The sequence below is a fragment of the Leptopilina boulardi genome, unplaced genomic scaffold, assembly GCF_019393585.1.
Source record: "Leptopilina boulardi isolate dan_hultmark-lab unplaced genomic scaffold, ZJU_Lbou_2.1 LbouV2_330, whole genome shotgun sequence".
Taxonomy (NCBI): Eukaryota; Metazoa; Arthropoda; class Insecta; order Hymenoptera; family Figitidae; genus Leptopilina; species Leptopilina boulardi.
Window position 1 is genome coordinate 487,477 of NW_026137897.1, and position 16,705 is coordinate 504,181.

At 22.6% G+C, this 16,705-nt stretch overlaps 3 protein-coding genes across 6 annotated transcripts in view; all 3 read right to left on the minus strand.

Moving 5' to 3' along the window:
- Window positions 1–2,085: 2,085 nt before the first annotated feature.
- On the minus strand, window positions 2,086–8,513 carry LOC127285302 (uncharacterized). Its single transcript, XM_051311252.1, has 11 exons — window positions 7,892–8,513; window positions 7,358–7,732; window positions 7,011–7,195; window positions 6,481–6,769; window positions 6,089–6,251; window positions 5,096–5,250; window positions 4,231–4,749; window positions 3,713–4,087; window positions 3,106–3,290; window positions 2,548–2,836; window positions 2,086–2,329 (listed from the first exon to the last, which is right to left on the minus strand). Exons 1-11 carry the CDS (start codon window positions 8,397–8,399, stop codon window positions 2,160–2,162), a joined length of 3,213 nt encoding a protein of 1,070 aa, XP_051167209.1. The 5' UTR covers window positions 8,400–8,513; the 3' UTR covers window positions 2,086–2,159.
- A 791-nt stretch (window positions 8,514–9,304) lies between these two features.
- LOC127285228 (cytochrome P450 6k1-like) lies at window positions 9,305–13,247 on the minus strand. Of its 4 annotated transcripts, none has more exons than XM_051311125.1 (5): window positions 11,239–11,899; window positions 10,742–11,119; window positions 10,411–10,595; window positions 9,978–10,266; window positions 9,305–9,390 (listed from the first exon to the last, which is right to left on the minus strand). In XM_051311125.1, exons 1-5 carry the CDS (start codon window positions 11,750–11,752, stop codon window positions 9,329–9,331), a joined length of 1,428 nt encoding a protein of 475 aa, XP_051167082.1. In that variant the 5' UTR covers window positions 11,753–11,899; the 3' UTR covers window positions 9,305–9,328. The 4 variants fall into 4 exon arrangements, with proteins under 4 accessions (XP_051167082.1, XP_051167084.1, XP_051167081.1 ...); XM_051311127.1 differs by lacking the exons at window positions 9,305–9,390; window positions 11,239–11,899 and adding exons at window positions 9,570–9,839; window positions 13,182–13,247; XM_051311124.1 differs by lacking the exon at window positions 9,305–9,390 and adding an exon at window positions 9,570–9,839.
- Window positions 13,248–14,768: 1,521 nt separating this feature from the next.
- Window positions 14,769–16,705, minus strand: part of LOC127285238 (uncharacterized) — an 87,004-nt gene continuing 85,067 nt past the window's right edge. Inside the window, exon 16 of the transcript XR_007843574.1 lies at window positions 14,769–14,864. The gene's annotated coding sequence lies outside the window, so the exon portion shown is untranslated. The remainder of the gene's footprint in view (window positions 14,865–16,705) is intronic.

The window sequence follows — 16,705 nt, forward strand, 5'->3', positions numbered from 1 at the left end:
ATTATTCAATTTTAAATTAAATTCTTACTCAAATTGAATTTATTAATTAACGTTCTAATTAATTAACTGTCGGATATAATTAAAAGTAATAATAAATTAATTAATTAAAAAATTAAAAAATATATAATTTATGCATACTATTAACGGATATTTTCATTTTTCAATTAATTCATACATAGAATTAATGATTAAACGCAAACCTGAGAAATAAATAAATCTAACGCATGGGGGGAATCGAACCTACGACCTACGGACTATGAGTCTAACGCTTTACCAACTACGCTACGCACGCTACTTCAAAACGAATGCTAACTTCTTGATGCTATTTAAACTTCAAAAATACCTAACAAAGAAAAGTGCTTAACATCATTTAGTTAAAGTTAAGATATTAAATTATATTTTCCAATCAAATGCAATTTATAAAATATAATTAATTATATGCTTTATGATTATTATCATGAATCATCTCAGGCGAATTTTCAAAAAAGTGTAAATATATTTTTATTAAAAACGCGTTTTTCGTTGTTTTAAATCATTGGAAACATTCATTTTTTGTTGATAAAAAAATATTTGAATTTTGGACTTAGAAAATTTTGCTAATCGATCATGAGGGCGATCCATGCGGGCCCCTACGGTGGCCCTCATCTATTTTGCCATAAGTGTGAGTGTTATTTTCAAAAAAGTGTAAATATATTTTTATTAAAAACGCGTTTTTCGTGGTTCTGAATCATTATAAACATTAATTTTTTGGTGATAAAAAAATATTTGATTTTTGGACTTAGAAAATTTTGCTAATCGATCATGAGGGCGATCCATGCGGGGCCCCTACGGTGCCCCTCATGGATTCGCCATATGGATCAGCCCTCATGGGCCCCCGCCGGGGGCCCCGAACTCTTGAGGGCAAGATCGTGGCTTTTTCCACACGGGTAGATAAAAAAATAAATAAATAATGAGTAAATAAAAATATTACAATTAAAATGAAAATTTGACTAAAATGAATGTTAGAAATAATTAAAAAAAAAAATTTTTGCAGAAGTATAAAATTTTGCTATTTACTTACCAAATAATTAAGACAAAATTGAATGTCTTTTTTATTTGATTTTCTTATTCAGAACTTTTTGAAAGTTTTTTTTTTTTAATTAAGAAATTAGATCCAAAAGTGATTTAATAAATTTGGTAATTTTTTTCACTTTGGGAAAATTTTTTCCAGCTAGTCCATTTTACTCTAAACAAAATTAATTCAGTCGTAAATTTTCCAGTACGAACCTGTTGAACAGAAAAAATAATTAAATTTTAATTAATTAAATATATTGTAATTAATCGCAAAAATAATTAAATAATTAATTAAATATACTGTAATTAATTGCAAAAATAAATAATTAACTATTATTAAGCTTTAATAAAAAAAAAAATTTACCACCCAATTGAAGTCAATGAACAGCATGGAAATTGTTGCTCACGTCTTTTTTCGGTGGTTCGTATTATTAATAAGAAATTAATTATAAATTCAAAAAAACGACAAATAATTTCTTTCTTTGTTTTAAAAAGAAAATAATCTTAAAACATTTTCGTGATTGACATTTAAAAGAAGATATTTATTTAAAAAAGAATTAAATATGAATGTCAATTTTTTGAAATTAAAAATTTTACCGATAAATCTTTCAGTAAAAACTGTAAATTCTTTAATAAAATTCACTTCATGTATATATTTATCCTGAATCTATAATTCATAATTACAAATAATGTTGTAGAATTTTTAAACAAAGTGAAAAATTAATTATTAAATTGTATGAATTTTAAAAGCAATTATTAGTGATTCTTAGAATAAAATTAAACTTTTTTCTTGAACAAAAAGAAACACAAAATTCCATAAATTGAAATGTGTAATTATATTTTTTTTCAGATAAAACAGTTATAAATTTTTTTAATTCTTATAATTATTTTAATTAACTTTGATTCAATTTTAATTTTAACTTTTAAATAGGAAATATAAAGAGACATAAAAATTATCATACTATTAATAGGAATAAGGTAAATTACCAAAATATTTTCTTTTGCCTTTACTTGTCAAGTTAAATTAACTAATTATTCACAACTAAATTCTTTTTTTTTTATTAGCCATAAAATATAATTTTTCCTTAAAATTATAAAAAAAAAATTCAGTTCTTTACATCAAGTTTTCGGACATTTAAAAATAAACCCCCTTTCGATGAACTGAGCACTGATAATTTATCAAATTTTATACAAGTATTTTCTAACAACGACACCTCAAATCTTGAAATAATGAAAATTATCCCAAGTTTTGTTTGTAAGAGACCTTGTCGCATTCCTGTAATAAAATACAATAAAATGAATAAAATAAAAAAATATGCGAATAAAATATAAAAATAAAACAAAAAAATACGTAAATAAAATTAGAATAAAATAAAAAAGTACGTAAATAAAAAAGAAGAAAATAATAAATAAACTTTAGAAAGCAATATTGAAAAAAAATTAAAGAAATAGAAAATAAAATATTATTAAAAACGTAAATGGCAAAATTTTTACCAATACAATTTCTTGCACCAATTCCAAATGGAAGATAAACATAGGGATTAATCGACGATTTTTTATCACTTGAAAATCTTTCTGGATTAAAATTGTAGGGATTGGGAAAATATTTCTCATCATAATGAAAGCCAAGCATTGGAATTAAAATTGGCGTTCCTTTTTCAATAATAAGTCCAGTTTCTTCAATTTTATAATTTTTTGTCGTTTTACGATCGATAAATGGTAACGTCGGATACATTCGAAGAGTTTCAGAAACTATCATATCCAGATATTCCAAATCTGTTGTCTATAAAAGAAAAGAGAAAACTTTTTAAATTCAATTAAGGGAATTTAGAGAACATTAAGTGAAAAAAACTAATTTTTTCTTTCAAACAATTTTAAGTGATAAACAAAAAATTTTCAAACTTTTAAAATCGAAACAATTATTTAACTTCAATTTATTATTTAACCAATGTATTATTTAAAAAAATTTAAATTAATTTAAAATAATTAATTATTATTTATTTTATTATTTAATTTTTAATTTATTTAAATTATTTTATTCATTTAACTTACCATTTCATATGTTATTTGTCCATTATTTTTTTTAATAGCTCCATTTATTTCTTCTCTTAATTTCGATTGCATTTCTCGATTTTTTGCCAATTCAAATAATGCAAAACTCATTGTTGACGACGATGTATCGTAACCGGCTGCAAATATCGTAAGAGCTTGGGCTAATAAATTGTCGCCTTCAAATTCTAAAATAAAAATTTGTTATAAAAATTAATAATAATTAAGAATTTGATAATAATTTTTTAAATTCTATTATTCAGTTTCATACAATTTTTTTTTAAATTTAATCAAAAGAAGAAAATCTTTGACGATCGAAACGAAAATACTTTTAATTTTGCAACTTTGATTTGGCAAAAATTTAAATTCAAAATAAATTTTGAATATATTTTTTTTTTCTACTTTGATTATATCACTTTTATTTCACAATTATTTTATTTTTTCAGTTTCCGGGAAAGAAAAATTGTAAAACTTTATAAAATTACACAATGATAAAAATAAATCTAATCTAAATCTAATTTTTATTTTATAATATCTAAATATGTAAATTAAAATTCTATGAAATTCAATTATTTTTTTCGATTATGAAATTTTTATCAAAAAAACCTACTAAATCCATTTGAATTTGAATTATTGTTCTCATTATCTCGTAGTTGAATCATCAAATCAATAAAATCGTTTCGATTTAATTTCGATTTTTTACGTTCATCTAAAATATCTTGAAAAGCTGTTCGAAAAAAATTTGCAGCACTTTCTAGAAAAAATCGAAAACCAAACAAATTTGTATAATCCGGCGCAAGCCAAACAGTTGCGAGTTCAATGGCTCTTTGAAAATTATAAGTGCCAAACATTGCTTTTCCAAATTTACGAAATTCTGCATTTGGATCTTTTAAACTATTTAATTTTAATCCATACGTTGCTTGTCCTATTAAATCGGTTGTAAATTTACCAGCGAGATCTTTTATGTTTATCGGTTTTCCAGAACCTGTCAAATAAAATAAAAATATTAAAGAAATTTAAATTAAAATAATAAATAATTAATATATTTAAAGCAATTTCTCTTAGTAAATACTAAAATGAAATGTTTTAAAATTAAATTAAAAAATTAAATTAAATATAAGAAATTACCTTCCAACTCAAGGGAATCCAAATAATCATCAAGATCATTACCCACTTCTCGCACATTATCAAACATACTCTTCATTTTTCCAGTTGTAAATAGACCAGTAAATTTTTGTCTTATATATTTCCAATAGGGATTTTCAATGAAAAATAAACTATTATTGCTGACAATATCATTTTTGCTTGAATGCATAAATTTATCCGAAAAATAATTAAAATCTTTTATTAAAATTAATTTCAATAATTCAGGATCACGTATCAATAGACATGGTTTATCCAAAATATAAATTCCCACATAAGGTAGACCTTCACTTTGATCATAAAAATATTTAAACAATGAACCAGGTGATTTTTCACGTTTAAAATATTTTCCAAAACTCCCAACAAATGGTGTTGGTGTAATTTCTTTAACGTCACGTTTTTTCCAATATTTAAAATTTCTCGTCATATAAAAATAGAGAATTGTTATAAATAATATTGGTAAAATAATCACTCCGTATAAAATCCATGATAATTCCATTGTTGCTTTGTAAAAAAAAAAATGTCTACAAAATTACTTATTTAAAAATAATAATCATTTTTTTTTTAATTGAATTTTATATTTTCGTCTTTTTTTTAATTTTAATCTTTTGAGACAAATTTATAACATCAAACTGTCACACATTAAGTTTGCATGAAGCTTTTATTACAATCGTATCAATACGTCACAGTGATGTACAAAAAAAATTTAACTACTTATCATTTTTAATGAACACTTAAGTTTTATACGCAATTAGGTAATTTCAGACTAGAATTTCAAAAAAAAAAAAATTATTGACGACAAATTAATAAAAGTAAAAAAAATTAAACAATGAGAAATAAAAAGATTTACCTTTCTTCAATGAATCTTCTTCAAGTGTATTGAAAAAAAAAAAAAAAAAATGAGGATAAGCACTAATTGTCAAGAATTTAAAAAAAAACGTGTATTTACTATTTTGTTTCCTAATACAATGAATGAACTTCAAAATTTGAACGTAGAAATTATTATTTATTATTTTTCTTTAATTTTTTTTTCACTAATTCAAAATTTTTGGTGTTCAATTTTATATAATGTATTCATTTAACGAATTCAAAACGGCAACTATTTAATTAAAATTTATAAGATTTATATTCACAATTAAAATGATGATATCACAATATTGCAAGAAAACTACTTATCATTTTTTAATGAACACTTACAATGTTGAAATTATAATCAGATATATGTCTAATTAAACTCAAATTAAAATCAAAACATTTGAATTTTCCTCTTTTGAAAATTGTTGGAAAAAAAAATTAAAATTAATTTAATGCAAAGTTTGTAATTATTCTACATTGTTGAAACAAAAAATAGTTTATAAAAAATGGTAATTTTTTAATAGATAAAAATTATCAATTTGAACTTTGCGTTCTTTTTTAATTTTTTGCAAAAATTAATAAATGATTAATATTTATTAATAAGCTAACAACGAAAGATTCTAATTTTAATAAAATTTTCATTTGAAATAATTTAAAAAAAAAAAATAATGGAGAAAATCATGCAAATTAGAATTTGAATCTAAAATCGAAAAATTCAGTCCTAATATTTAAAATTTCTTGATAAATTTGTGTTGATAAATTAATATAATTTTTCTTTTATAATTTGAAAAAAAAGGATAAATTAATGTTACAGTTATAATAGAAATCTAATATAAATTTAAAACCCTTTATTTTCGAATTTATTTCTTAAATAATGACTTCATATGGGAGAATAATTACTTTTAAAACTTAGATTAATGAAAAAATAGTATCAATGAAAAAAAGTGTTAAAAATTAAAAAAAAAATCACATTATTCTTTGTTATCACTCATCCTCGAGTTTACGAATATTTAAAAATAAACCACCCTTTGAAGAACTTAGAATTGATAATTTTTCAAATTCAATTGTTGTATTTCTTAATAATGAAACCTCAAATCTCGAAATAATGAAAATTAATCCAAGTTTCGTTTGTAAAAGTCCCTGTCGTGTTCCTGTTTAAAATAAAAGAAATTTTTCTTTTCTTTACAAACAATTAAAACAAATTAAGAGTAAAAAAGCAAAAAAAAAAATTAATTATAGAAAAATAAAATAAATCGAATCAACTTTTTTGAAAATTAAAATTAATAATGCGGAAAATAGTAAATAAATTGATTTATTAAAGGAATAAAATGATTAAATTTTTTTTTTTGTTATTAAAATATATTGAAAAAAATTACTTACCAATGCAATTTCGTGAGCCAACACCAAAAGAGAGGAAAACATTTGGATTCATTTTTGCTTTGTTCTCGCTTGAAAATCTTTCTGGATCAAATATATGTGGATTTGGATAATATTTTGGATCATAATGAAAACCAAGCGATGATATTAATATTGGTGTGCCTTTTTCAATTAACAATCCAGTTTCTTCAATTTTATAATCACGCACTGCTCTTCTATCAATCATTGGCAATGTTGGATACATTCGCAAAGTTTCAAAAATAAACATATCCAAATATGGCATTTCAGTCACCTGTGTAACAAATTTTAAAAAATTTTTAATTTAATTTAATTTTTTTTAACACAATTTTTGAATTTCAACTGAATCTAAAGTTAATTAAACTTTAAAAAAAATTAAAATAATTATTCTTTTTAAAAAATAAATTATCTGTAAAAATTACAAATATTAATTAAAAGAAAAAAATTCAAAATCAATTTTTTGTTTTAAATTATAGGATTTTTCCAATTTATTTATATATATAAAAAAAACTTACCATATCGTATGTTATTTCTCCATTATTTTTTTCCATTGTTTTCTTAATTTCATCTCGCATTTTTAATTGCATTTCAGGATGTTTCGCTAATTCAAATAAACAAAATCCCATAACTACTGAGGCTGTCTCGTAACCAGCAACAAAAAGTGCAAGCGCCTGGCCTATTATATTATCGCCTTCAAATTCTGAAATTTGCCAATCAAAAATATAGAAAAAAAACCAAAATTTAGAATTTTAATTCAATTAAAAAATTAATATAGGAAAAATAAAACTAAATTTCAGTTTAAAAATTCCTCATTTATAATTTTCCATTTTGTTTTTTATAAATAGAATTTAACGTAACTTACTATAATCATGACCATCAGGATTATTTTTTTCCTGTTCCTTGAGATGAATCATTAAATCAACAAAATCATTGTGTTTTACTCCTGATTCAATGCGTTTTTGAAAAATTTCTTGAAAGGCCTTACGAAAAAAATTACACGTTCCTTCGCCAAAAAATCGTGAACCAAATAGTGTTGAATAATGAGGCGCTAACCAAATAGTCGCAAGTTCAAGAGCACGTTTAATATTAAACGTTGGAAATATTTGTTCGCCAAATTTTCGAAATTCTGCCTCAGGATTTTTTAAACTATTTAAACGTAAACCAAAAGTTCCAAGTCCAATTAAATCGGTTGTAAATTTACCCGCAATATCTTTTACATTTACTTCTTTGCCAGGTCCTGGAAAAAAAAAGAAATTTATTTTCTCAAATTTTATTTTATATTTAAAATAAATTATTATTTTCTAATTCCAATCAATTATTTTTTAATTTTCCAAGTGTAATTAATTCTAATTTCCACAAATTAATTTTCAAATTCATAATTTGAAACAAATTTTACCTTCCAATTGCAGGGAATCTAAATAATCATTTAAATCTTTTCCCACTTCTTGAACAATATCAAACATATATTTCATTTTTCCCGTTGTAAATAATGTTGTTAATTTTTGTCTCACATATTTCCAATCGGGATTTTCAATGAAAAAAATTGAATTATTACTTATTAAATCGTGTTCACTTGATCGCATTAATTTATCCGAAAATGAATTAAAATCTTTTATTAAAATACGTTTTAATATTTCTGGATCGCGTATCACTAGGCATGGTTTATCTAAAAGATAAATTCCCACATAAGGTTCATTTTTTCCTTGATCATAAAAATATTTAAGTAATGCTCCCGGGGATTTTTGATATGTTAAATATTTTCCCAAATTTCCAACAAATGGAACTGGAGGAATTTCAACAACATTTTTTTTCTTCCAATAATTAAAATTACGTGTCATATAAAAATAAAGAGCTGTTATAATTAATGTTGGAATTAAAATAATTCCATATAGAATTAATCCCATTTTTTTTTAATTTTGTGGTGGGAATTTGAAACTTTTTGATTTTTAGTATTTTTTTTTTTAATGAAAAAAATATAAAGAACATTCACTGTGGTCTTTAAAATAGATAGAACTGAAATTATCTGCACAATAAGTTATATTTTAATATTATTTTTGACTTTGAAATTAGGTGATAAATTTATTATCATTCGACTTAAACGGTAACAGAATACACTAATGGTAAAAAGTTTCAATTTTTCCATCAGTTTACAATAATTTTCATTCTTACAAATATGTAATAATTAAAAGAATAATTTATTTGCCGCAAAATTTAATGATTTTCTATTTTTCTTTAAAAAGAAAATATTTTTAATTTTTTAATTATCATAAAAAATATTGTACAAATATTTAACCAAGATTGATTAAATTAAATAATTACTTAAGGGAAAAAGGATTAATAAAAATTAAAAAATTAAATTTCAATTTTAAAAACAAAAAATTAAATTTCCAGGATTTCTTTTCTTTAGTAGAAATTATTTTAGATAAAATTTTAATAGTTTCAAATATGATGATTTTTTTTACCTGCGAATATCAAGAAAATTATTAATTTAATTAGTGAATTTGTAAAAAAATAAAATATTGTAAAGTACTCGAAAAATGAAACTTTTGACTGATAGTGTAAAATGTATTTTAATTTATCTACTTGTTAACATGTAAAAAATTTAAATTACATTTCAAATCAATTTTTAAAATTCAGAAAATTTTGATAAAATATTTTTTTGCGCATAATAAAATATATATTTCTCTAACACGAATAGAGAAATTATAAATACAATTCAATTATTTTATAGAAACGAAAACAAATATTAATATTTTTATAAAAAATTATTTTATGAAGATTATTTTTAAAAAATTTACTATTAAAATACTTACAATAAAAACTCCTTTAAATTTCACCCAATTTGAATTTTCCATAACTGCCGAAAAATTCTCCAATTTTTTTTTTTAGGTATCCCTAAAACAAAATTAAAATTTAATTATTATAACGTCATTAAAAATCGATAAATATTTTTTTTTACTTACTTTCTTTCTTCTAAATTAATATTATTGTAATTTAAAGTCACTTTATAGTGGACACATTATATTTCAAATTCTAATTGTTAAAAATATTTTATATAAAATTAAATTTAAAAATTATTTAAATTTAAAAAATTCTACAATTTTAATTTTTATTAAAAGGAAAAATATTATGAATTATTTTTTGTTGCTAAAGAAAATATATTTATATATAGTAAAGTTAAAAGATTTAAATTTTTCTCATATTCAAGAATAGATCTTCTTTGAATAATGTAAAATATCCTTTTGGATCAATTTCCGCTGAGGAATCATTTGCAAGAGAGACTTCAAATCTTGAAATTATTTGAGCAATGCCCAATTTCGATTGTAAAAGTCCTTGGCGCATTCCTAAAGTGAAAATAAATTTTCACAGCTAATTTTAACAAATTAAACAATTTTTTTTATTTTTTCAATTTTAGAAATTTAGAAATTTAAAAATTTTAGAAAGAAAAAATATTTGTGTATAAAAAACTTAATTATTATTACCTATACAACTTCGAGGACCAATTCCAAAGGGCATAAAGACGTAAGGATTTCTTGATGATTTATTGAAATCGGAAAAATTTTCCGGATCGTATTCATTAGGATTTGAAAAATAATTTCTATCATAGTGTAAACCAAGCATTGGAATCAATATTGGCGTTCCTTTTTCAATTAATAGACCAGTTTCTTCAATTTTATAATCATTTACAGCGATTCGATCAATTATCGGCAAAACTGGATACATTCTTAGAGTTTCCAAAATCACCATCTCCAAATATGGTAAATCAGTTATCTGAAAAAAAACACAAAGAAAATAAATAAATTATTTTTATAAATAAATAAATTATTAAATTAAAAAAAAATATATTATCACTTTAAATAAATGGAATTTAAATTTGTCATTTGATTTTAAATACAATTAAATTTCTAAAATTACCATATTGTATGTAATTTTTCCATTATTTTTCAAAAGTGATTCATTAATTTCGCCTCTTAATTTATTTTGAATATCTGGCTTTCGGGCTAATTCGTATAAAGTCGATGACATTGTTAACGCAGAAGAATCATAACCAGCGAGAAAAAATATCATCGCTTGAGACAATAAATCATTTTCTTCCAATTCTGTAAATAATACACTAATTCACAATTTATAAGAAATAAAACTAAATTAATATTCAAATAAACTAGTAATTATCACAAAAAAATGAAATTGAAAAAAAACATTTATATCAATAAAACCAATTAAAAAAAAAATAATAAAAACATACTTAAATCATATTCCAGTGAATCATTTTTATTATTCTCTCTCAATTGAATCAATAAATCCATTAAATCATGTCGTTTAATTTTTAATTTTTTTCGTTCACTCAACGATTCTTGAAAGGGTTTTTTGAAAAATTCAATCCCATCATTTTCAAAAAATCGAAAATCAAAAAAATTTGTAATTTCCGGCATTAAACATATCGATGTGACTTCAATAGCTCGTCGTAAATTTGAAACACCTGTCATTTTTCTTTTGACAATTTTTTGAAATTCCGCATTAGAATTACGAAGGCAATTTAATTTTAAACCCAATACAGTGAGTCCAACGACATCAATTGTAAATTTAGCACAAAGTTCCTTCACGTTTACTCGTTTTTCAAAAGCTGAAAAAAAAGTTAATTTAACAAAAATAAATTTTTCTTATTTACAAAAATTTTATTTAAAAATTTTATTTAGAAAACAAATAATTTTTTTTCTCAAAAAGTAATTTTTCTGTATATACTTAAATTCAGTGAATCCAAATAAAAATTCAAATCTTCTCTCACATCTTGTAAATATTCAAATATATTCTTCAATTTCCTCGATGTAAATAAATTCGATAAATTTGATTTAAAATATTTCCACTTTGGACTTTCAATTAAAAAAATGCAATTATTACTTAATTTATCATTTTCACTTGAACGCATCAATTTATTGGAAAAAATATTAAAATCTTTTATTAGAATTCGTTTTATTATTTCCGGATCGCGAACAAGTAAACACGGTTTATCAAAAATATAAATTCCCACATAAGGTGAATTTTCATTTTCTTCGTAAAATTTTTTCAATAAATAACCAGGTGATAATTTTAATGTCCAACACTTTGTAAAATTACCGAAAATTACATGCGGCGAAATTTCAACGACGCCACGATTTTTCCAATAATTAAAATTACGAGTCAAATAGAAATAAACTCCAACTATTAATGTCAGTAGAATAAAAATTATTCCATCTAAATAAGATGAAAGAAGAGGCATTTCACTGTTTTTTGTTTTTTTGTAAATGTAGAATATATATAATTTTAATTAAGAAAATTAATTTGAACTTTGATTATCAACGTTCATTGTTGAATAAAACTACAGCGAGAGAAAGAGAGAAAAAAGGAAAACAAAAAGGAAAATGACACATTGTGTTGTCAATAAATTCTGCACTATATAAATGAAACCATTCAGGTCAAAAGTTCGCAAAAAGATATTCGTTTTTTAAAAGAAAATAAAATACGGTTTATCTTCTTTTGATTTGATTTAGTGCTCTAATTTTTGTATCCTCTTTATTATTTCCCCATTGATAGTAAATAAACAATGATAATTCTATTAATATTTCTATTGTCAATTTCATTAAATTTTTTACATTGATTATTTTATTTTCTATTTATTTATTAAATCTTCTAATTATTTATTTATTTTTTATTTATTAAATTTGTTTCTTTTAAAATTTTTCTAATTATTTTATTTCTAATTTCAATTTATTTCTAAAAAAAAAAAAAATATTAAAAAACCAAAATAAAGCGATTGGTAAAGAAAAGTTTCAAAAATATGTAAAAATTCAAAAGAATTTTAAGTTTTTTAAAATTTTTCCAAATTTTTAAAAATTTGAAAAAAATTATTCTAGAAAATAAAAAATAAAATAAATCTAGAAATCTATTTTTAAAAAAAATATTACAGCAAAGAAAAAATAACATCGAAATTGTTTAACTAATTTTTGTTTATAATTCGCGTATAAATATTAATAAAATAAAAATAAAGCGATTATGAATATTAAATCTCAAGTTTTTATATATCTTATAATGAAAAAAAAATAATTTCTGCAATATTAACCAAAAGAATAACTATTCATTTTGTATTTTTTATCGTCTTTTTATGACACTTTACTATTGTAATGACAATGAAAAAGTTTTTTTTTTTTTTTTTTAAATAATTGTCAAATGATCAATTTGATTTTATCTTATATCCTCTTAAACCTGCTTAAAAGAATATAAAAAAATGTTTTTTTAAAAAAATGTATTTTCAAAAAATTACTAACAATGTTAATAATATTTGGAAAAATAAATTTTTATCTAAAATCCACTTAAAAGAATATTAAAAAAAGTTATTTTCAAATTATTAACAATTGAGTGAATAATAAAAGTTAATTATTTTTTTTAACTAAGTTTTAGTATAAAAAGAAAAAAAAAGGAGTAAATGCATCAAATAGTAGAAATCTGTCAAAAAGTGAAGTAAAAGAAATAAAAAAACCGAAAAAATGAAATTATTTTTGATACTTGCGATTGTTTCAATGATCGCCATGACTTGGGCAGTAAGTCTATTTACTATAATTATTATTAATTTTTTTTCGCAAAAATTTTTCTCAAATATTTCCTTAAATGCTTACAATTTTCAAAAAATGTAAATAATAAAAATTTCATACCTTTTTTTCATAGGGACCTTTACCTAATAATCATTTCAACGATAGAAATGTTGCCATTATCAGGAACTATCTAAAAGGTAAAAAAAATATATTAATTAATTTATAATATTCAATTAATTTAAATACTAATCAATTATAATTTAATTTATATTTAATTAAACAGATTAATATTTAAAATAAAATATTATATAAAAATAAAGAATATCCCGTGTGGAAAAAGCCACGATCTTGCCCTCAAGAGTTCGGGGCCCCCGGCGGGGGCCCATGAGGGCTGATCCATATGGCGAATCCATGAGGGGCACCGTAGGGGCCCCGCATGGATCGCCCTCATGATCGATTAGCAAAATTTTCTAAGTCCAAAAATCAAATATTTTTTTATCACCAAAAAATTAATGTTTATAATGATTCAGAACCACGAAAAACGCGTTTTTAATAAAAATATATTTACACTTTTTTGAAAATAACACTCACACTTATGGCAAAATAGATGAGGGCCACCGTAGGGGCCCGCATGGATCGCCCTCATGATCGATTAGCAAAATTTTCTAAGTCCAAAAATCAAATATTTTTTTATCAACAAAAAATGAATGTTCCCAATGATTTAAAACAACGAAAAACGCGTTTTTAATAAAAATATATTTACACTTTTTTGAAAATTCGCCTGAGATGATTCATGATAATAATCATAAAGCATATAATTAATTATATTTTATAAATTGCATTTGATTGGAAAATATAATTTAATATCTTAACTTTAACTAAATGATGTTAAGCACTTTTCTTTGTTAGGTATTTTTGAAGTTTAAATAGCATCAAGAAGTTAGCATTCGTTTTGAAGTAGCGTACGTAGCGTAGTTGGTAAAGCGTTAGACTCATAGTCCGTAGGTCGTAGGTTCGATTCCCCCCATGCGTTAGATTTATTTATTTCTCAGGTTTGCGTTTAATCATTAATTCTATGTATGAATTAATTGAAAAATGAAAATATCCGTTAATAGTATGCATAAATTAAATATTTTTTAATTTTTTAATTAATTAATTTATTATTACTTTTAATTATATCCGACAGTTAATTAATTAGAACGTTAATTAATAAATTGAATTTGAGTAAGAATTTAATTTAAAATTGAATAATTATTAAATAAATATGTTATTTATTAATAACTTAAGCTTATTTATTATTAATTAACTTTTATTATTAATATTATTGATTAAAAAACATTATGGCAAACTTGAGGGCAAGATGAGGGCAAACGTGAGGGCCCATAAGGGCGCCCGTAGGGGCACCCTCATGGATCGCCCATGCGGGCGCCCTCATCGATGAGCATGTCGTTTCCATGAGGGGCCCCTATGGATCATCCATATGCGGCCCTCATGGCATGAGGGCGATCCATAAGGGCCCCCGCTGGGGGCCCACATCACTTTTCCACACGGGATAATTTTAAAAAATATATTTACCAGAGTCATCACTTGTTGACATAATTGGAGATTTTGCAGTAAACAATGGAGCCATCAGCAACTTTGATTCGGGTAATGTTTCTTGATAATAAAATATATTAAAATTATCGAAACATTAACGTGTTTTTTTTTTCTTGTAGCTGCTGAAAGTTTTGATAGTGCAGCGGAAGAACAGCAAAAGAAAAAGAAACGTCGACGAACAACAGTTGCACCTTCATAAATCAAAATCTGGAAATGAAAAAGCTTTAATTCATATTTAATTTTGAAATTTAGCTTTAATTATTTACAAAATAAAAAAATTATCTTCGAAAAAAATTAAAAGAACTAAAAACTGAATTAAAAAAATAATTTTTTAATTAAAAAATTATTTTTAAATTAGAAAATATTTTCCCACACAATTTATTTGAATTCAATATTAGTAAACAAAAATTATGTAAAATTTATATGCACACAATATAATTAAATAAAAAAAAAAAAAATATATTGAAATTTAATTTTTAAATCCAGACTATTTTCCTCCCACCATAATTCTTGTATCGTGTGTCCTTTTGTCCGTAAATATCATAAAAGGTTCAGGTCAGTTTTGGTTATTTTGAAGGATTTAGTATCTAAGAAGTTTTGTTGTGAACAACAAGTTAGAGAGAATTTAACCAAGAAAATCAGAATTTTTTCACAAAATATTCAATATAGAAAAATTAAAGTAAGTCTATTTTTTTTAATCACAGATTTACTCATAATATTTTAAATAAATAAAAAAACATGTTTGCAATTTATTAAATAAAAAAAAATAAATTTTAAATTAACGAAAAAAATTACTATTTATAATTTTTTTTTCTTTTTTTTAGGAAAAGAAATTAACAATGTCATTTAGTAAAAATTCAATATTAAATAATCAATCACAGGAGCAATCAAAAGAAAATGAATCGACATTTTTAAATGATTCTGATTTTGATTTTACTGATGTCACTTATAAAATTCTTCGAACATTAGAAAAGGAACCAAATGATCAAAATCAAAGAATTAAACAAACGCAAAATGTTAACATTCATTTGGCAGAATTACAAAAACAATTGAATGCGGCAAGGAAGAAAATAATGAAAATACCTGGAATTGAATTTAGTCAAGATGATCAATTGAAAAATTTGGAGAAATTACATCAAAATTTAATTAAAAAAAAAGAATTGATTGCAAAATATCGTAATATGACGAACGTGTAAAGTTTTTCCAATGTTTCTATTATTGTTACTAAAAATGTATACAATTAAATAATAATTAATAATATAAAAAATGAATTTCAAATTTTTAATATATTTTTCCCTTGAATAAATATTCCAACGTAACGTTTTTACATATTCTTTTCAAAAATATTAGAATTATTTTTAAAAATAATTCAAATATTCTCTGGAAAAATTTTTTAATTTCGATTTGAAATAATATATGAAAATATTTTTTTTGGAAAATATTAAAAATATTTCTTTTGGAAAATATTAAAAATATTTCTTTTGAAAATATTAAAAAATATTTTTTTGAAAAACAGTTCAAATGTTCCATTTGTTGATTAACTAAATTTTCATGTTCTCAATTTCACTAACGATTGGTAAGGAAGAAAAGTTTCCAAGATAAATAAAAATCAAAACAATTTTAGGTTTTTGTTTTTTTTTTTTGAAATTTTGTAGTTTAATTTTTAAAAATTGAGAAAAAATTAATAAAATCTAGAAATCAATTTGAAAGAATGGTTATTATTCAAAAACAAAGAGAAAACAACTTCAAAAAAAAAAAAGAATTTTTATCCTATAATTCATGTAAAATTCTAAATAAATAATTAGTAATATTTTTTTAAGTACAACAATTTTTTAAATTAAAATTTAGTATTTAATTTTTGTAAAGAATAAATAAAATATATTTCCAAGATTCATTTAATGTTTTCTTCTTTACCAACGATTGAGAAGAAGGGAAAAGGAAGAAAACGAGTTGAGAAAGAAGAATTGTTGTAAAAGTTCAAGGCAACTGGTGGCGCTTGTGAGTTTACGAATTTTTTGAAAATTGTTTCAATTTCACGCGAAAAGATT

Bases quoted from the DNA above. Each gene is read 5' to 3' on its own strand.
- LOC127285302 (XM_051311252.1), bottom strand. From the start codon at position 8,399: ATGGGATTAATTCTATATGGAATTATTTTAATTCCAACATTAATTATA. The intron at 7,196-7,357 runs GTAAGTTACGTT...GGCAAATTTCAG, and splicing joins TCCTGATGGTCATGATTATA to AATTTGAAGGCGATAATATA. The intron at 4,750-5,095 runs GTAAATCTTTTT...TTTTTTACAAAG, and splicing joins AGAAGATTCATTGAAGAAAG to CAACAATGGAATTATCATGG.
- LOC127285228 (XM_051311124.1), bottom strand. From the start codon at position 11,752: ATGCCTCTTCTTTCATCTTATTTAGATGGAATAATTTTTATTCTACTG. The intron at 10,596-10,741 runs GTATGTTTTTAT...TATTATTTACAG, and splicing joins TTCACTGGAATATGATTTAA to AATTGGAAGAAAATGATTTA. The intron at 10,267-10,410 runs GTAATTTTAGAA...GTTTTTTTTCAG, and splicing joins GAAAAATTACATACAATATG to ATAACTGATTTACCATATTT.